The sequence below is a fragment of the Rhagoletis pomonella genome, unplaced genomic scaffold (genome assembly GCF_013731165.1).
Source record: "Rhagoletis pomonella isolate Grant_MI unplaced genomic scaffold, Rhpom_1.0 Rhpom_scaffold_00002, whole genome shotgun sequence".
Taxonomy (NCBI): domain Eukaryota; kingdom Metazoa; phylum Arthropoda; class Insecta; order Diptera; family Tephritidae; genus Rhagoletis; species Rhagoletis pomonella.
The window spans coordinates 57,414,901-57,437,599 of record NW_023458556.1 but is presented as its reverse complement, the minus strand read 5'-3'; the positions used below and the strand labels follow the sequence as shown (position 1 = coordinate 57,437,599).

The window sequence follows — 22,699 nt, the reverse complement described above, 5'->3', positions numbered from 1 at the left end:
GACCTACGAAGATAGAAAACGAACATACTATGTGCTCTTCAGTTTCCTTAAATGAGATAAGATTCAAGGTTGACGCATCAAACCAATGTTTTAGTTGCAAGATCATAGAATAAGATTACTTAAGCTTGAAAAAGAAATCATAGGTGGGAATATGGCTATCGGTAAAGTTCAAGACATCGAAAAAGGGATTAGTATTACATAAGCTATCACAGCGCTCTCATTCTTGGCCTATGTTTGAGGAGAGTTCTGCTCTTTAGTCGATTCAACCTAAACCAAGAATTTTTGCTATACAAACCATTCTCACTTGTGCTATTTTTGCATTGTCCAAATCAAAAGTTCTTAGCAGGCAATGGCTAGCATTCCATTCAAATGATTAAAAAAAAAAACGTTGCTAACAGTTGAAAATAAATAAATACACAACAGTCAGTTAAAAGGCAGGCAAACTTTTTACTTATTGTTATAGTGTGTACCATGATAAAAACATAGCAAGGTAGAACCGTTCTCTCAATTTGTCGGCCATGATTTTTTTTTGAAGTTTGCCAACATTTTAAAATCATATAAAAGTGAAAATAAAAAATTGAAATTGTTCGAAATTGTTGTTGCTTGAGATTGAAAATAAAAATGTGTGTGTGTGAGTTTGTGAGTAAATTTAAGAATTAAATTGTTTGGAAACGTCAAGAATTTTAAAAGTGACTCTCAGCGGTTCTACCTTACTATATTTTTATCATGGTGTGTACTACACTCTACACTTCTCTTTTCAATCTACTCAATTTCTTGCTCTCAAGTCATCGACAATATGAGCATATAAACTTGAAAGTTTTAATGGCAATAACAGCCATACGCATAACGACTTTCTAACAGCACATTTGGGTAAGCCCGATATATATGTACGAGGCATTCCCGATATACTACATACAATTTACTTACTTATGAGGTAGACAACATCTGATGTGCTTAAGCTGGCAAAAAGATTCTTACATAATTATTTTAATGTTATTATTTACGTACCCAGTGGCCATTGTCAACACTGGACATTAACGCCAAGTGATTTGGCAACTTGAATGAGATAATCAAGATAACAGCTTGTGCTAAATGTACGTACATACGTCACACAAATGCAAGAAGTGCTTTCAAATTGCATCATTAAAGGGCATCAAAAGAAAAGATGCTAAAAATTTGATGCTATAAAAGTTTGCTTTTAAAATTGAAAACATTTCAGCAAATGCATAGTTTTTCAGACTTTGTGGTATATCGATTCGAAGTGCATAGGCTGAAGATTCGTTTGATATGTTTTAAGCAGAGAAGACTAAAAGTCAATCAATAATCATTATATTAAGATAAATATTTTTGCAGTCTTCTATAATTATTATCCAAGGACTTATATTATAAAAGTGGTTTCATAATAATTATCGGAGAGACAAATATTTTTAAGTCTCCAAAGATTTTTATTTTAAGACTTATATTATAAAAATCTTTTCATAATAATTATGAATACGAAACAAATGTTTAAGTCTTAAAAGACGGGACTTGTTCAGGTGCATTTCAGGATTAGTTGGGGATCAGTTCGGGGCTGGGTCGGGATCACTTCGGGACTAGCTGGGGAGTAGTTTGGGATCAGATGGGGCTTGGTTTGGGACCCGTTCGGGACTATATACAAAATTTTTTCGCGCTCATAATTATTATCAAAAGACTTTTATAATATAAGTCTCAAAATAAAAGTCTTTGAAAACTTAATAATATTTATCTCAATCATAATTATTATCAAAAGACTTTTATAATATAAGTCTCAAAATAAAATTCTTTGAAGACTTAAAAAATTATCTCGCTGGTAATTATTATGAAAAGGCTTCTATTATATAAGTCTCAAAATAAATATTAAAAATATTTTTCAACGGAATCATCTCAATGAGATTTTTGATGCGCTTTTTTATCATTTTTTAAAGATAGATTCAACAAAAAATTTAATACCTTAGCCAAACCATATCGATTAACACTTATGATGTATCATAGCAAAATTATTTTCTCCTTCTTTTTATTTCTTTGCAAATAAAGTCAATAAAAGAATAAAAATAATGAACGAGCGTCATTCCAAGTTGAATAAGATATGTTGTTGTTTGCGAAAAAAAATTGTGACGTGAATGAGTTTGTTTGCAAAGAAATAAATAGGGTAAGAAAATACCTTTCTCATGGTACCCCATAAGTCTAAATGGGTAAAGGTTTGGTTGAGTTATTCAAGTTTTTCTTAAATCAATCTTCGAAAAAAGTTCAAAAACAGCATAAAAAATCTCATTATTATGATTCCATTGAAAATTTTGCAAATATTTTAATGCAAGTGTTGTAAGCTTAAACTCCTTTGTCATCTGGGGTGATTTTTTCCAAAAAAAATACTCAAAAAAACAATTTTTATTCATAAAAAACTTAATTTTTTGGGGGTATTTTCAAATCCGGTCCAACTCACGTAAATCTTAATATTTTTCCGAAATATTTTGGCGCAAGTCTTGTACTATAATATATTTTACAATTCCAGTGGATAAACAGTACCGATTTTTATTTCTATGGGGAATCATGCGGTCTACATGTTTTTTAATGATTTTTTATATCTATATTAAGCGCCACTTGAATGTCACTACATATCCCCATTCACAAAAATTCACACTCGTATCCTTACCATATTGGAGGATCCTTCCACCAACCTCAATATTCATACGTAGTAGAGGTTATTACCAAGTCAATGACTTGTAAGTGTTCATAAAACCAAAACGACGAGTTAATCTAACAGGAAGGGTGTAACTGTTGGCGCGGCAACTAATTGAAGTGGAGACAATGTCAAGTCACACCGAAGACAATTCATATTTAGTGTTGCAACTGTCGCAGTAAGCGTAAGCGTACGTTCAAGAGCAAAGTAATGCAGACAAGTACGAGGCGCACGTACGAATGCGTCCAATCACATTTTGTGTGGACGTACACACACATACATACATACATACATACATATGTGTGGCGGAAAACCAGTGCTACCGGGGCGTATACGTGACATATGAACCAAAGACAAGACCAAGTTTGCCGCACATCAAACGTGTGGAATCAGCCAATTTCACCCAACCAAAGGTTGAATTAGTGCAAATAAACGAACAATGGTAGAAGCTAAATTGTCAGCTCTCGATCCGACGAATAATGCCAGTAGGCTGTCTATACTTGTGAGAGCGCTGTACCACAAGGCACTGTGTTCCATACAACCTACTCGAACATTTGAACTTTGATGTCGAGGGTCGAATGGCATGGCGTTATTTGTCGTAAAATCAGCGCGCCAGAGAACAAAAGTGTAATTAACTACTGAGCTTTGTCTTTCACTCATTGTAGGCATGAAAAATTTTATGCTTATAAAGACAGAGAGGCAAACGCTTAAAAAAAGCGTGTGGTTGTGTGAATTAAGCAAAGAGAAAAAAAAATAAAAAAATAAAAAATGTATGCGGAAATTTAGACATCCCCAACACATGGCGAGCTTGACGAAGTATTGGGGTGCACAAGTATATATATCCGCCCACATGCACCAACAATCATACATACTACATATGCATACGTAGGCATGGCAGCGCTCAACACATAAGAAGCGTGCATACATATGTAATACAATATTACGCTAATTTGATTTACTTTAGACAGTTCTTGCGGCTGGAACATCAAAGCGGCAGGTCGACGCCTTTGTGTCACTTTAGGGCTGGTATTTTGTCAGTGGGAGGAATAAGTAAGTGGCTGACTTTTATTAATTTATGCAATTAGAACAATTGAGTGGCTATTTTTGAATGCTGAGAGACAGTTTATTTCAGTAATTCACAAAATTAAGCGCAAGCGATTTACATAAATATGTGCTATTTGGATAAATTTGTGGTTGTGACAAATAACCGTCAACTCATTCAAAAGATAGTCGTGGTCTTAGATATCATCTTCTTTACTATTAAGAACTAACTATTTAAAGTGCTTAAATGCCATTTCGCACAAAGCTATACAGTGACGCTCATCTAAATAGCACACTTTTATTTTTTAGCCGCCTTCTAACCGACAATATTCATAATATTTTACATGATATATTTTTTCGTTAATTTTGTATAAAAATATAGTAGATTCTATAAAATAAACCACATAAGCCAAAGCTTAAAACTTTCTGTACAGTTCAGGAAAATTGAAAATATTAAAAAAAAAAATTACATCAAAGTTATCAAATTTTTAGGTATTCTATTTTACAGCTTAGTAAATTTTAGTACAGCAATATACAGGTTTGAAAATTCGGAAAATCCGGTTGATTTTTTAGAATTGTTTTTGTCGAGGGTGTTGCGTATTTTCTTCCATATAAAAATAAATTTTGTTCATGCGTTATATGGTAGAAAATGCGCAACGGGATTTTTCCGAATTTTCAAACCAGCACATTATTATAAAGAAGTAATTGTTAAGCAAAAACAAAACACAACCGACTTCAATTCTCATATAAAAAAGTAAAAAAAAATTAGGATAAGCGTTAATTTCTTCATGATCCAATGATCGGATTTAAAACAAATTAGTATAGGACCACCTGTGAGGTAACACCTTTTCTTTAAAAAAAAAAGAGTTATTGAAATCGGTTAACGTGGTCCAAAGTTATGCGGTAACATACATACAAAAAAATATTACCACGAATTGATAACCTTCTCGTTTTTGTGAAGTCGGTTAACAAAATTGAATGGGCTACAAAGCTGCATACCAAAAAAGTTTCTAAAGATTCTGAAAAAAGTGGAAAATTTTCATAACATTTGTTAAATTTCCTGAACTGTACACAAGGTTTTAAACTTTTTTAACTATTTAACTTAACGCCACTGTAGGCCAGTTTCATGTCTAAGGTTTACCTTAGAAATTTCATTTGGGTGTCACAACTAAGATTTACACCTTTAATCACCAAACGGTCAAAACGGATGAATTTTTTGTTCTGCGTAAAGAAGCCTAGGAATTTGAGAGCAAGACTCTGTATCTTTACACAAACATCCCTGAATTGTAATCAAAATCTGGTAGTTCCGTTAATAAATTGCTAAGAGAGCCCTGAGGAGGCCTCACCACACGCCTTCCATGGTACAAAGGCCATCTTCCAACAGTCAGCTACCTTCTAGATAACATCGGGAAGATTTTCCTCTTAACTGTTTAGACCTTTCTATGCCGTTTGGTGCAGAGTGAATTAAGCAAAGTAAATTACTGTCAAGCACTTCCTCAATATGAAAAAAAAAAGAATTTACTCACCTGCTTCCAGTCTTACTTCGAACTTTGTTGTAAGGCTGTTTAGAGCAGATTTATAGGTTTTTCTACTCTAGTATGCACAATAGTTAGTAATAGAGTACCGGTCACAAAAAACTTGATCTAGTGCACTTTTCCACTAAACTAACGTTTCCTCAAATGATGAGAATATGGCGAATTATATCTATCTCTTAAGACCCCTATAGGAGCCTTTTTAAGCTTAACTCCTCCCAGGTATTAGCATCCTCGGATACACACCCGTCGTCAAAATTGGCTAAAAAATACCTTACTGTCTCCTCGATCAGCGTGACGTTGTGTAATACAGTGAGTTCAGTTTAGTAACGTGGCTTTTCCCGTCGCACTATGCCCTTTTATATGTCTGCCAGTGTCAGAAATTAACCTGTTACCCGTAAAATTGGTTTCCAAGAGAATATTGTCAGTATCCGGTATGGACAGAATACGGAATCCAGTCAATTTTCTTTGAGAGTCAGGCCATAGCATTCGGCCTTTCTTGAGTATCTTACACAGCCTGGAAGACTCCTTCATTTCATTAACATCGCAAAATGCTTTTTTCATAATAAAACCTTTTATACCATTTTCCTCTAAGGATTGGTATTTTTAGGTTACTAATTTCTAGGTTAGGTCAGCTTTTTAACTGCTAGTTTTATTGTAGCAATAATGTTCTTAAATTGCGAAAGAGTTCAAAACTAAACTTTTAAGATAACCAAATGACAAGCAAGCAAAACGCTCCTCAAAGTATACCATAAAATATTACGTTGATTACTACTCCTAACAAGGGCACTCAGAAACTTGTGATTTTATTGCATTGCACGCACTGGCATCTCAGCTATGAACCCTTTAAGTTTTTCACATATTTTTGGCAGTTCATTAGCGCCACATATTTGGCATTAGCACATGCACCGAGATTTCCGAGCAGCAGTTCACTACCAGCTTACTACATGCATACATACATATGTATATCGTATTTAGCTACATACTTTACTTTAATCAATTACAAAAAGTGCTAAGATTTTTGGTTCCTATTAACGCCGACACGTATAATCATAAAAGTACGTTTAAAGCATATGTGTGTATGCATGAGAGCACATTCCAGAAATGTCTTTATTTTTGCATGAACATGTATAAATATGTTTGTACATATACATATATATCTACACCTGAATGCGCGCCCCTCACAAGTAACGTGGGCGTTCATTCACAATTAAGCATATTGACTTTAATACGTTGAGTCAAATTTTGTGAGAAGCACACACTCCTTAATAGACACACCCGCAAATATGTAGAAATTTATGTACATATTTGCTTGAAATCAGCATACCGTCTTCTACTCATGAATTTCTCGAAAGTCGTTCCTTGCTAACCGCTGATTACTTCTCGCTTCTTTTTGTTTGTTATTTTACCGTCTCAGCAATCTTCCGAAAAATCTCTACCCGCATTGAATTAATTGCTAGCGTGTTTGCTAAGCATTAAAATATCTTCGTGTGTGTACAAAAGGGTGGCTCTTGTAAAACAATTAATGAAGATTTTAATGTTCGCCCCCGCAGTTGGGTGTCAATCTGTGGAAAACTTAACAAAACAGTCTTTTGAAAGGATCTCAATGACAATTTTAATTTCAATTTGAATCGAATATGGAGGGAACAGGAGGAAATGAGGGTTTATTTCAATAAGTACGAAGAGCTTGAGATACTGCCAAGCGGGAAGTAGGCACGAATATTCTATCAGAAATAGGACATCAATCAGAATGTTTCAAGACCGACACTTGTGGTTTCAAAGACGATAATGGAATTTTCGTAAAAGACATCCAGCATAAATTTGAGATAAGGTGAAATACATCTGAGTACTTTTTAACCGACTTCCCAAAAAGAAGGAGGTTATCAGTTCGTCGGATTTTTTTTTGTTTGTGTATGTTACCGCATAACTTTGGATCACGTCAACCGATTTCGATAATTCGTAATTTGCATAGGTAAGGTAGTATCTCAAAGGTGGTCACATGCTAATCTGGTTTAGATCCGATCATTGGATCATGAAAAAATTAACGGTACTCCTAATTTTTATTCGTGCATAGGATGTTAATACATTGCCGGCCTAAACATTAGGGTGGTCAGCGCAGCATTCTCTATCTTAGAAATGCAGGGAAAATAAAATGCTGTGGACGATGACAAAAAAATGTTAAGACTTCAGAGGTTTGCTTTTTTGGCGAGGGATATGTATCGAAGCAGACGAAATGACGAAATTTACAAAAATTTGGAAATATCGTGCCAGAGGATGATGATGCTACTGTGAATACATCATTTACCTAGGTACTACTACCCCCCCTACAGTAATAGCAAAAGTGTGCCAAATATGTGTTAGAAGATTTAGGTCGACTATGTAGTTTGCGCTATATGCCAATTAATTTGTTTTGCACCCCTACTATACAGATTAGCACACAGTTGGGTTTCTAAGTAAAAGGACAAAATACGACCAATTTTGTACACAAAAAAGTTAAAGGTACACTCATACATATGTACATAAATGCCTAATATGTATCCTCTTTTCAAACTGAACTCAAATGTGGTGCCTTCCAAAATATTTGAAAATGTATTCTATAAGTGATTAAGAAAATATAATATAAGATACAAATTTAAGAGAAACGATAACTTTGTGTTAGGATTTCTTTATCGTATTACATTTGATAATTTATCTACACGTTCTTCTTATCTTGCATTTGATACATTCATTTTAAATTCATTTCTGCTTTAATTTAGACTATTATCTCGGCTTACTTGTCTCATTTATTTATCTTATTTTCCTTTTTTTCTACAGACATTTCTACTTCTAATTCGATGAGATACTTCTCGTATTTCAATCACTGAGCAAACAAACAAATGTCTAGCGGTGAGCATGGACATCTTCTACCTACACACATATACACTTAAGTACAACATTCGCAGCATAAAGACTTTATGTGTGTATATATGTGAGTTTATTGATCTTAAAAGGCACACATATACATACATATGTACATACATAAATAGATCATATACATATATGTATACATACATGCCTACATGTGCGCACGTATCCTGTGCGCCAACTCATGTAAGGCCAAAAACAAACAGCAGGATGTAGTGAAAACACACGTACTAAAACCCAAAGAACAAACAGAACGATGACTGTTGCATACAAAGAATGGCTTGCCAAACAACAGTAGTATGTATGGACACTGCTGCAGCGGCTCGACGCGACAAGACTAAAAAACGAGACACGAATATCTACCACAAGCATCGAATCTATTCAAGTAGGGACAGAAAAAAACGCCCCAAATTCGAGAGGAGATATACGTGAATGAAAAGCAAAGACGTGAATTGAATCGAATTGAATTGAAATGATTGAAAGCAAAGAAGTGTTGACTATGTTTTATATGTTTCTTTTTGAAATCTGTCTTTTGGATGCGAAAAATAAGCAGCCATATATATGTATATGTATGTATGCATGTACGCACGTGCGGAAGCCTAGTCGAAAAACGGATTGGTTCAACACTGGCGACAAAAAGTTCATTTTTAGAACACTGGTAGTGCACGCTCAATACGAAATTGTCTTATCGTAAATTTTTTCGTATATTCAAAAACAGAGACCGTAACGATTATAAGAAATAAAATTAAATATTGCTCTATAATTATTACTGAAAAATGGAAAAGTTGTTTTCGTCTCGCGAGATTATTATTTTAAAATGTAAATTATTTTCGTCATCTCATAATAATTATATGGGATTTTAATTTTTTTCCGTCTCTCGAGATGTTTATTTCAAGCCGGAAAATTGACCTATTTCGTCTCGCGAGATGATTATTTTAACATGTAAATTATTTTCGTCATTTCCTAATAATTATACGGGATTTTTATTTTTTTTCGTCTCTCTGGACGTTTTATTTCAAGCCGGAAAATTGACCAATTAGGACCACTTATTTTTTAAAATTTTTCATTTTCAAAACACTTTTGGAATATAAAATGGAAAAAAATGGTGTCCACACCATGCACTGATCGTTTTTCTTGAAAAATTTTACTACAAAACTGTCACTCATTTCGCAATTTTTAGGCCTAGTCGGATAATACATATGTATGTATGTAAGACAACAATGGGATCTAATCTTTTAGAATTTTTTAATTAATGAAAATCTACCAAGTTTCGTCCAGCTCAACGTGGAAAACCCTGACTGCGTCAAATCAAATGAATTAGTCAAAAAGATAAATACTCCACATTCTAGAGAAAGCAATTATTCACACAATTACAATGGGAAGTACTGCGCTGCAACTTTGGATACTCCTACATGTCGTATGAGTAACACTGTTTTCATCACACATTTCATACAAAACAAATAAAATAACAAGTAATTTTCGGCAAAAAAAAACCGACTTCACCTCTCATATAAAAAAAAAATATATATATATATCTCATAATCCACTGATCAGATCTTAACCAGATTAGTATGGGACCACCTCTGAGACACTACCTTTCCGATGAAACAGAATTATCGAAATCGGTTGACATGGTCCAAAGTTATGCGGTAACATTTATAAAAAAATATATATATATATTCCGACGAACTGATAACCTCCTCCTTTTTTGGAAGTCTGTTAAAAATAAAATCATTGAATTTTGCTAAATGTTGCCCAAATTGGGCTGGAATACCCCACATACATATATGAACATAAACGCTAGATAATCTAATTTATATATTTATCACCACGAACATATGTACTATATATGTATATGATTGTACACTCGGGTAGTCCAAAAAAAGTTAAGTCGGAAATTTAATGCTCTCACTCCCTAGGATTGCTCTATACCGAAAAAAGGTATACCCCTATTTTTTATTTTAAAATCAAAATATATTTAGAGGTCGCTCAAAGCGCGCAAAGTTTCCCATGTATTTTGTATGGGCAAATAAAGACTTTTTGAAGAAATGGCATAGAATCCATGAAAATCAAAATTTTTCAATGTGATAACTCTGCTTCTTTTCAGAAGACTTCAGAGAATAATGCCCAATTGTTTATTTAAACATTTTTTAATTTTAACTATTTTTTAAGAGTCTCTGAAAAATCCCAAAAAATCAAATATACAAAAAGAAGCGTTAAAAATTATTTCTTACTATACTTTTACATTTTTGGACCACCCTATAATACACTCCATTCTATTTTGTAGGCTAACATTTTCAATTTCTTGTATTATTGTCGTTTTTATTGTACATACCTGCCACAACCGTTTCGGAGCGCTGCAGTCGCACCAATACGTGTTCGATTAGGCCGACGTCCGTGCATGCCTGCAAATTGCGCACACTTTTGCGTAGAATAGCAATGAACACACTCCAGATCTCAGCCTGCAAGAAATCCAAGAAAATTAAATGGTAAATACATAGTACATAAAATAATAATCAGGGCTTGAATCAATAAATAGAAAAAAAACAGGGAAATCGAAAAATTTTGTAAGGCGACGGTAAAAGTTAGATTCCCGCATTCATTGGCGATGTGTTTTCAAGAACTCAAAATTCCGTAACTTGGGTAATATGCTCAATTTCAGCTGCTAGAAAAACCAGTCAACTGAAATTGTGTTTTGAGTCTCAAGTAAAATGTCAAGAAATATTTTCCATTCCTTTTGTCGCTTCGAAAACGACTTTGCGGTTGTTGTACATCTTGTTGAAGAAATAATACAATGGGACTACTTTTTTCATTTAGAAAAACTTAAAATGTTAAACTTTTTATACCTTTTTTACCTGTAATCCAAAAATATAAAAATAAGCTATTAATTCTAAATGTAGTATTCATCTAAAGCTCTTTGTGCTCTTTGAAAACACTTTTATCCTTCGTTCTGTTGTTTCAAAATTACAGGAAAAAATTCCAATTCATACTAAAGCATGTACATCGCTAGGACCCAGAGTAGCATTCACCACTTAAGTTCTAACACTGGTTTTAAGTCATAAGCCTTTTACATCTTAACTCATAAAGTGTTAATAAGCCATTTTCCTTTCCCACAAACAAAGTAATTTTTTTTTTGCCGAAATTGCAATTTATATAATAAACCAAAGCTCCTTAGCATTCTATAAATTTTGTTTACCATTTATGTAGGTTCATCTCAACGAAGAGAATGTTGGCTAGCAATTAATTTTGGTGTTAATGTTTTCTAAACTCGTTTATGGCAAAGCATTCGAGCAGTTTAATTTTACCGCTTTATTAATACCACACATTTTTGTAATTATTTGTTGAAAAGGATTTCTTACTGACGTCCGATGATAACAAAGAAAACCAACATCTTGAAAATGAGGTTCCTTTCATCCGTCCTCGCTATTGCTTATACCTCACTGGAATTTAATTAAAAATTTTGTACAGCGCAAATGTTTGATTTCATTTAAAGGAGTGTTGGGGAAGAGGAATTTGCCATTGAATAACTCACTCTAAACGGTGGAGCGTTGAGCACCTTTAAGTGGCATTTTGGCTTTGAATTGAGGGTGGTAGAAATTTTAGTTATTTTCTTGTTATCTAGCTCCTTATTTAAAGCTCCTTCTTAACTTTAAAATGATAATGGAGTTTTGTAGTCATGCGTAAATATGTACAATATATGTGCATGTATGCATTCATATGCTAATGCACAATGTTATAAAATAAACAGAAGGACGAATTTCAGCAAATATCAGCATTTTGAACTCTAGATATGCAGTTTTATTATACATTCAGTTTTAGTAAAGTAAAGTGCATACTTGAAGTATCTGGGATTTACGACTGATTTTTGGCTATTTATTTTACCGACCGTGTAGAGCATTTTTTCCATGTACTTGCAAAAAAGTTTTCGAAGTTATATGGAAGAAAATACGTGCCCCCATCATCGAAAAAAATGCGAAAAATCATCTATAAGCCCTTAAAACGCGCACTTTATTATACAAAAATTGAATACGATACAAAACTGCATGCCTTTTTTCAATGCTGGTTAGGTCAGGTCCGAGGCCAATTCACTGAGACCTTCCAGGTCCATTGTGATACACGGAAACGTCAGTGGCTATCCTGCATAGAACCATTTTGAAGCTCTTATGACGCGTTGGATTGGTTTTGTTCCTTCAACGGATAGTTCCGTAAGAGAACTAAATAAGTGCCTACCTAGAAACTCCGCTCTGCTCTTAGCTAAAGCTGGGCAAGTACGGAAGAATTGCTCACTTGGAACCTTCTGCAATATTCAGTGGAGAATATACTCGAAGCAATGCTACCAAATAGCCCATTACCGGTTCTACAAGCCATAACGCTCGAAATATCCTCTTTTGAGAGGCTGAGAAATTCTTCCGTATTAGTAGTTGTACGAGTGCCCTCGTTTAACCATGACCTATTGGTTATTGGTCCCTTGAATAATATTTTTTGTAATCTTTAATTTGCAGGTTGGTATGGGAATCTCAATCTTATATCTGTTGTCTGCAGTGGAAGAGTGGTACCTTTCCCGGCTAGCTCATCGGCTTTGTAATTTCCTTCAATACCTCTATCTCCCAGGACCCAAATAAGGCTGGCCTTGAAGACGGTGCTAGTGCTTTGTTCTTAGCATTACTGCGTTCATTCATTTGATGGCCGTCCGGCTATCCGAGAAGATATTAATCGCAGTCTTCATTACGGCATGTATTCTATACATATGTAGCTAAAACTTCTGCATGATAAACTCTACTGTGGTACGGAATTCGGATTCTTGGTGTTTTTTACACTCCCTTGTTGGTGGGATGTTCATCTTAAAGAGCCTTTCGAAGGTGGGTTTCGCAGCCCAAAGAGTAAAGTATGCCGTAAGCGTGGCCGAACCGCCGATCTTTCCATAGAGCCATATTTATTAATCTGAGCATAGAAGCAGTTTCCACGTAATTCTCTACTAGATTTAGTTTAAACAAATATAACACAAATGAACTGGAAAGCAAAGAATAAAATTTTCAAACTTAAATATAAAATCAAGAATTATCAAATTAATATTTTTGTTTTTGGTAAAAAGCTTTAAGTCAATCAAAGGTACATTAATTTTTTTAATGAAAGTAAAATTGATTGTTTAGCGCAAATAATGCTTTTTGAATTATTTTCCTAGGTTAGCGTATACCTGGTGAAAAAATTCAATTGATTAAAAAAGTAAATTTTTTATAAAACAAGAATCGAAATTTTACAAACTGGCCACTTCATTTAATTGCCCAATAAGTTCTCTAACCGTCAAGAAATCAAAAGATTCGAACGAATGGTTGCTGAAATATTTCAAAAAGTGTAAAAGCTTGCATAAAAATTTGCTTGCAAATAACTCGTCAAAAAAATAAAATTAGCGCAAAATCCTTGGTGTCAACACTGTACACCATGTTAACTTTCAAAATCGGTCAATGAAACATAAAAGTCAACTTTAGGTGGCCTACTTGAGAAAACTTGTCACTTATAAGAGAAAATAAGGCAGGTATTTTTTAATGCCCAACTTTTTCATTAAAATTTTTGCCATTTAATGCTTACTAGAAATCCGTCATATTTAAAACATCTTAACGGCGTCCTCAAGGGCCTATATAAAAAAGCTGAAGTATTTGGCAGTATTGTGTCTTTATATATCCCTTATCCATAACTCGAAGCTTTCTCTTAAAAATTCTGCCATGGAGCTTTTCTTGTTCACACACTTTCCCGCAATAAGCAAGCAGTTATCTATCGGATTCGAATCTGGACTAAAACCATATGGCTTTGGGGAAATTACTTTCGAAATAATGCCTAATAAACTAATTTTTAGTTATGGTAAATTATATCTGACCACTGCAGTGCAATTTTGTAATTTTTGCAGCATTATATGGTCTGCCATATGGGACAAACAAATCTCAATGCATGGGTATAAGTGTGAGGCAATCAAAGCATCTTCACCCTCTTATAAACACATAGCGACTTTATAATTTTTCAAGTGGGAGAATTAGAAATACTTCCAAGTATTAATGCATTGTACATAATTTAATTTGTCAGCCCATAAATGCAGGACACAATGCCTCCAACTCGATGGCCGGAATAAAGCTTGTCCTCCTTCTCTACCATAGCAGCAATTTTGACTTTATTTCCAACTCCCATAGACAGCGCTATAAAGAAGCATAAAAGTAGGCAGTTTCTGCCCATAAAAAACCAAAGCAATAAAAGAAAAAAAGTGAGCTTAAAAAAACAAGCAACAAGCAACAAGCAAACACACTTTGCTGCTTTCGCCCTTAGACTGTGAACGCCGTTGCTTTATTTCCTCAAAGAAGTTTTTGTGTGCCAGGGGCATTGTACTACCCGCTAACAAAGTCTTTGCTCTGTTGTGTATATCTTTTTATTTTCATTTTTACGCGTTAATTTTTTTCGTTAAAAATTAACTTCATTTTTAGCCGTTTGCTGTTTGTTTTTATGGCATTATTTTTTTATAAACGCCCACAACGATTGTGTGTACAGCTGTGAGTGGCAATTGAGAGTGTGCGGTAGCGTTGGAGGAGCTCTTCAAGGGCAATCGAAGTAGAAGTGAGGTGATGTGGAGGGCGCGCAGGTTCCTCTGAAAAATCTAGGAAGTTTCTTAAATTTTTTTTCTCCCACCTCATATGTATGTACACATGTTGTCTAGCTTTAAACTAAAATATAGCAATTTATGTAATGTTGCGTATAAATTAATTAAATTAAATGCTGTCAAAAGTACAAGATAGGAAGATAGCGTGTAGGCGGCAGCAGCGTTGCCGATGTCGATGGCAGGGGGGAGAAAATGTGACATGCTTTGAAATTAAATATTATTTTGAGGTAGTGTGGGCAACGAGGAAAAAGTGTGTCCCATTTTAAACTTCTATTCCTGATAAAAAAAAAAAAGAATTTAATAATCAGCATTTTTTACAGATGGTAGGACTGCCTTAAATTTGAGCTAAATATATTCTATGAACTGCTAGGAAATTAGATTTTTTCAAATATGCATACACTCTTTCTGTTAAAATTTAAATCGCTAATATTTCATCTCTCTTCCTTTATTCTTTTAAATTTTTTTAGTGACCTTAACTTAGTAACATTTAGCACTAAATTTAGTCAAACATAGTCTTATCTTAGCGGCATAATGTTGTTCGTAATTTTTTACGTTTGGAGGGATGGGGGTAGATAGACTTCTAAGAAGTTTGAAAACCTCAGCGCATGACTATTGTAATTTTTACTGCGCCTAAAAGCTTCAACAAATATGGCACTCTTAAGGAAGAAAAATCAAATGTGGCATATTTTAAAGCTTAGTAGAAATCACAATAGTGATGTGCTGAGTTATAATTTTTTTAGAGAAGAAAATCAAAGCATATATTTGGGTACCACAGAAGCCCCCAAAAGCCTCGTATCTGTGGCAGAAAGTGCACTCTTCTGTTAGTTAGCGCTCAAAAGTATGCAATGCAACACAAATTGGTGTAGTAAGCTTTTAAACACCTTTTTATTTATATGTTTCTTAACTCAAATATTGCTCCTAAAACTTATAAGGTGGTCTCCACAAAAAAGTCACCACAAAAATATATCATTATATTTATTGGACATTTTTTGTTGTTGAATTTTTTTCTGGAGAAAATACATTTTCTTTAAAAAAAAATCTGTTTATCATACGAAAATATTTTTTTATTTAGTTATTAAAAAAATTGTGATTTAGTTTTACTGGCAGCCATTTCAACCTAAATATGGACAATCCGCCATTTTTAAAAGTTTTAATTCACTTCGGTTTTAACCAATATTTGCATATGTAGCTAACTGATAATTAGTCCGACTGAAATACTGAACAAAGGGCAGAGGAATAAACCCCTAAGGTTAAGGTTAAGAGGAGGTGTCGTTTTCGAGTAACTCTCCGTCATCATTCCACTAAACTTTGTCAGAACACTTCACCATCAAATAAAAGCTTAAAAGTAAAAGGCTAGGCCATAACGAAATTACATTAAATTGCTGGGCCATTGGACTCACCAGACAGGACACATTTGGGAAATTCTTGCCATGTAAAAATAGTGTGACGATCTATTAGCTAAAGAATTAGCCACGCGTTAATCGGAAGATTTTCTAAAAAGCTCTTAAAGTTCAACAAGGCGCATTTTTCGATATTGGTGGAAGTTTTAAGTGGTCATTATCCGACTGGAATCCCTACGGTTAGGTTCAGCATCAACTCAAGCCCCTAATGTAGCAACTGAACGAGACACGATGAGTTGGAAACTTTTTAAGCAAACCAGCTTACGCAAGATTATGGTTTTAATACTTCGGATTAGGCCTAAGGCCTAAGCTGCTATGGCTATGTAACTAATTTACAATTTTACATTGTAACATTAGTTTTCTAATAAATAATAAATAAATAAAAAACTTCGGAACACACTCCTTACTATTAGTCGCATGCAAAACAATATTGTGGGCCCTTGCTCTGCTCGAGAAAAGAATTCTAGGGGCTCTTTGACTATAAGTAACAGAGACGATGGGAGGAATAGCAAAAGGAACCTGCCTTGTACCACATGGCATACGAATATTACAGTCTGAACGTGTTCGGTACATGCTGGCGGGTCAGATAAAGGGGACGGCTTTCCGTGTGGAGGAAAGATCAGGTGGAGAAAGACTTACAAATTTGTTTAAATCTCAAGTGTACGAAAAACTATTGAATAGCTCTGAAAATATACCAAAAGTATTGATGAATCCTAAGGAAACTCCAAAAAGACCTCAGAATAGATACGAAAAAAACGCATATTCACGAATATAATCTTGATTCTTTAGAAATAAAAAGCCAAATGTAACGGTCATCTTCATCTGCATTTCCATCTTCATTTTAATTATCACCTTAATCTTGATCTTATGTCTTAATCCCAATCTAAATCTTAGCTTGAACTTCAATCTGAACCACTTTGGAAGTTTTAATCGTAATCCCAATCTTAGTCTTAATCTTAGTCTAAATATTAATACTTTTCTTAATATTAATCTTGATCTGAATCTTAATTTTAACCTTAATCTTAATATTAATCTCAATCTTTATCTTAATCTTAGTCTTGATCTTAATCCTAATAATTTTCTTAATGTTAATCATAACCTTAATCTTCATCTTAATCTTAATCTTAATCTGAGTATTAAACTTAGTGTTAATCTTAATATTAATCGTAATCGTAATCCTTATCTTTACCTTAATCTCCCTCTTAATCTTAGTCTTAATCTAATATCCTTAATTTTTATCTTTATCTTATTCTTAAAAGAAAAATATTAAACTTAATCGTAATCGTATTCTCAATATTTACCTTATTCTCAATCTTCCTCTTAATCTCAATCTTAACTTTAATCGTAATCTTAATTCTAATCGTAATCTTAATCTTAATCTTAGCCTCAGCCTCAATCCCAATCGATCCCTTAGTCTTAATGTTAATCTTAATAATGCTCAACCACCGCAGCCAGGCAGAAAGGGGCTTCTTCTATCTTACGTTTCATTGGAGCTTGGAATTAGAGCCCAAATATACATAGATGTGTGCAACCGAACGCAAAGAAGTTTAACTTCAAAAGTTAAAACTTTAAAATTTTAAACTTTAGGGTTATGAGGAAATCATATTCTAAAACAAGAGAGGATCTAATGGTACCTTCGTAAAAGCGATATACATACATCTTTCATTCATTTCAGTCTTTTTTTTCAAAATTTAAATATATGTCATTTTATTTTGGCACATTTTCAATTCCTTCATATCTTTTCAACCTGCGAGTATTTGCTTGCTTTAAGTGTCAATTCGTTGTGTCACCTTATTCGACGCCGCATATTTTAACAAGACAGATTTATGCATGTACACATGTATGTATGTATACAAATCAATCCTCCAGCTTTCACATCACCATCATCATTTGTCGCATAATCCCAAAAAGCAATTGTGCAATAATAATAATAAATCTTCAAATAGCGATTGCACAATTTCGCTATCATTAATGATCCATCGACTGACAAATGTTTAAGCGTATTTTTTTTATTCAAAATTCAACGATTCAACTAACTAAATAGATACGAAAACGTATTCAACTCAGCTCACGGCTTCAGCATTTGCCAACATATTTCAATGACAGTCGATTTCTACACTTCGTCTTCAATCAGCTTTTCTCATTTGCAATCACTTGCATACTTCGACTACTCGATTGGTTTTTCGCACCTTATTGCACATTGCAGCAAATCCTTGTGACAAGCGCAGTTGCGGGCAAGGGAGAGCTGCAGAAAACTAAGCAGCAATGATAAAGTCAAAGTAATATTTTTTTTCACCTGTTTACTCTGTGTGCATCCAGGTATTTATCGAATTTAAATATTTTTGCTTTTCAAGATATTTTTCTGTGATTGTACCAATCGGATTTGAATTTTTTTGCTGCAGATTTTTTGCTGCTTGCAACTCCACATTCTTTGTATATGTGAATATCGTGCGTTTTAAAGTTTTTTCATATTTTTTTTCTTGCTTCTTCCCGTTTCGATTGTACTTGGCCGGAAACTGCAACATTTGAACAGGTTAAAGAGGAAAAGGTCAAAAATTGTTATGTTGCATTGTGCTTGCACCTCCTACGGTCTCTGCAGTGGACTTATGTCTTCGATTTATGTTTTTATTTTGCTTTTTTTTCTCTGCTACAACTGACGTCCCCTATTATTCTCACGGACATTGCATTCAAATGTCGTTTACTCCACAATCTTCCGGTTGTATTATTTCAACTTCCATTTTGGGCTTTTCCGCCTCGCTACCCACATTTAAGGCGGAGCGGGCAGGCGAAATCGAATAGTTGCTTTCAGCTTACCTTCGAGTGCCAAAAAAAAAAGAAACCACACAGCAACGTACAAGGTGCAGAGAAGGAAATTTGCTTTGATTGAACCGGAAATTTACTATCCGAAATCATGGATTGTGCGCTGACAGTCGATGGAGAATAAAGACAAGAGCAGAAAATACGTTAAAGGATGGCATACCTATGGGCGCACAAGCTATATTCCTTAGGCAAGCTTGCAGCGCAAGACACCTGCGGCAAGATGGAAAGCAAAGATGCTGAAATCTGTGAAATTTTTGCGAAATCTGCCAAGTATTTGCTATGGGAATGAAGAATGGCAACGATAATTGAAACTGAAATTGCTTCAACTTTAAGTAAATCTAAAGCGGATTTTGTAAATTAAAAAAATACTAGAATATTTAAACACAAAAATAAGTAAATAATTTGAATGAAGATTGTTTGCTGAAAATGCTAAGGTAATTTTCTGCACACTCGACTCCTTTATAGCATTTGCGCCTCGCTGTTGAGGTGGCACCACACTTCAAGTCAAGTGGGAGTATTTAAATACTCAAAGGCAGGCATAAAATAAAAAGTTGCGTCTTCTTCTGCAGCACACATTTACACGCTTCAAAAATATTAAAACTTCTCCAACAAGCTGCACAGGTGACACTAGAAGCCAGTTGCGAGGAGAGTGAGAGCAGCAGCGATGTTCGCCACAAGCATCCATTATGTCTGCTCTATATGCTTTTGGGCAGACTCAAGTGCATACTTAGCGATGCAGGCCATTTCCGGCAACCATTTTGCTTTGCTGCAGCTGTGGCTTCCTGTTCTACATTTCACATAGACTGGAGCTGCATATACGGGCAGCTAAATTGTGGTCTCCTTTTTAAGTAGAAGCTACCACCAGGTAGAACGTGAGCGGGAGTGGAGCGAACGCTTGATATTTGTATTGTGGTTGCTGAAAATATTTTATATATGAGTACATCATAGTTTTGCAGTGTCCAAAGGAAATGTCCGTATTTGGAGTGCCCTTCAGCTAGCTTTTTAAAAACATTTAAATGCACAAATAGACTAAGTGGTTGTGAAAGAACAGGTATTTGTTCACTTAGTATATATTTACTTAAGAGAGAGTAGTGAAAACAATCGTAAATGCAGTTTGCAAAAATTATATTTTAGTTAGATGAAATACAAATATTTGCAAAAAAATTAGTAAAATGTGGCTGTTTCATCTTTCTTGGAGCTTGAATCTTTGGAATAGGGGACGTGTTCAAGCAATTCAAACTTTTGAAAACATTCTGGACTGTCTGGATGGCAGTTAGTGGTCAAAGTATCCGAAAATCGAAACGGTAAACGGACAAAAATCCGCATTTCATTGACTTTATTTTCCAATTTTGGATCCATTTTCTGAGTTCTTTCTGGATTGGAAGCGAACAAGTTTTAGTGATCAATTCACTGCTTTTTCAAAATATTTTTGCCTACCAAAAGCTTCATCAAACCAAGCAAACTACCAAAGGAAAATGAAGCTACCAATCACCAGATCACCAAAACTCATTCTCGAGACATCTACGAAAATATGGAACACAAATTCGATTTCCTGACCAACGTCCACGAAACTTACATTAAATTTAATTTTAGTCAACTTGCTGGGCAGCACTTCTATACAACAGCTGGAAGCCACACCGACAAAATATGTCAAAAGAAAGAGCAAAAATTTTCGTCACAGTTTCTGGAAGAGTGCGTGCAAAAACGACCTTTCCCAGAAATAAAGCTTCCCAAATATTTGGCTATTACACGGTCAAAAATTTGGGTTTAATTTTTAAACCGCGCTGGTACTACTGCCTTTTTTAATCTTTTATAGTCTACTTTTTAAACCAGTCAATAGTTTTAAGCAATTCTTAATATATTCTGGTTTAAATTTTAGGCCAAGAAGCCGAGAAAATGATGTTTTGCTATGAGTGGTTTAAAATTAAAACCAAAAAGTTCTTGGTTTAAAAATCAAACCAAAATATTTTAGTTCTAGTCTCTAGGTTTCATATATAGAAAATTTGGTTTATAATCTAAACTGAAATAGAAAATGTTTGCCTCAATATGCCTTATTTTATATGGCTCTCAGAGAGAGAGAGCAAATCTGACGGCATCAACACAGCGAGATGTGGTGTTGTTTCAAACTCAACATATGAAAGCAGATTTACATGCATGGCTGTAGCTGAGTGTGCCAAGATGCTTGCTACAATTGGTTGCTACAAAGGCTTTCCGCATGAAATTTAAGATTTTTTTTATTCTAAATTATGAAAAAGCTTTCGTGAAGTGTAACGTGAAGCAAACGAAATGGAAAATGTTTGAGTTTAAAATTTAAACCGAACTGTTTAAATTCTAGACCCAAAATATGTGTTCTATTTTTTTAAACTTGGAAGGTTAGTATTTAAAACCAAATTTAGTATGGCCATTATGAAAAGAAAATTGCTGTTTGTGAAGCATGTTGCATAACCAAAAAATTAGAAAAACTGCATCCAATCTGGCAAATCGGGGGACGCCATTGAATTCAATCTAAAATCTCCCTCCTAAATATCTCAAAATTTTTACATTATACAGATTTTCCGAAAACGGCATCGTAATCGAGAGGCCAAAATTAAGTTTACGTGTTTGGTCGTTTAGCTGTGATATTTTTGCCTCCCTACTATGTTATGAGGCCATAAGAATCATGGCAGCTTATATCAATAAAAAAAAAAAAATAATCTTATTAAACATTAAACACTCATCTCAACACAGCAATAGTAACTTTAACTATACAAAATTCCGAGCCCAAGTAACACCAAAAGATCCCAGTTATACCAGCGCTATTAATTTTTAGAGCTTTAACTAACCCGCATCATAATTTGACTAATACTGCAGGAAATACGGCTTTGCGAGACGTGACCACCCGGAACTGCATACAAAAAAAAACGCTCAATCTAGTCTATAGCCATGTTGAGGGTTTGAACGCACAAATTTCACTACTGTACACCGAAAAAAAACACTGCTATTATTTTGTTTTTTGTTTTTTTTCGTTCATCTGTATGTCTACAACTTTCATTCAAATAACATTGCCCACACACCCCTACCAATGCTCTCCCATAATAAATATACACACGTTTATGTCTACTCCAGGTGTTGATATACTTTCTACACAGGTGTACACACATATCTCAGCTGGACGGTAAATATCAGCTTACGGTTTATGAAAGCAGGCGACAAAATATACATCCGGATTACAAAATACTAAATGCTATTGCTGACACTAATAAGCTTAGCTGGAAAAAGTAGAATGAAATTTTGGAAAACACTTGAAGATACGTAAAATATAAAAAAAAGTGAACGAAAGAGGATGAGTAAATAAATACAAGCATGCATACATACATACATATGCATAAGCTGACAGGTCACAAATTTATAGAATAAAGCTGGACGCTAGGAGAATATCTTGATTAGTTAGTGAATTTTTGAAAACGGGTTTTTTCGCAAAATTTAAAAATATTTACATATTTATGTAGTATAGTCGACTGAAATTTAATATGCTTCATGTAAGTGACACTTGCTATCTAAAATACAAATTAGGTGTTACGTGCTCAAATTACTTAAAGTTTGAAATAAATTTTGCACTTACAATTTCGATTAATTTAATTATTCTAATATAAAATTTACCATATGCTATTCCCAATTAAAATTCAAA

General features: G+C 34.2%; 1 protein-coding gene across 1 annotated transcript in view; it reads right to left on the bottom strand.

The window, feature by feature from the left end:
- The window catches only part of LOC118753906 (neurobeachin-like), a 156,487-nt gene that overhangs the window by 18,046 nt on the left and 115,742 nt on the right, over positions 1-22,699 (bottom strand). Inside the window, exon 3 of the mRNA XM_036488786.1 lies at positions 10,508-10,634. Coding sequence (XP_036344679.1) covers positions 10,508-10,634 — 127 coding nt within the window. The remainder of the gene's footprint in view (positions 1-10,507; positions 10,635-22,699) is intronic.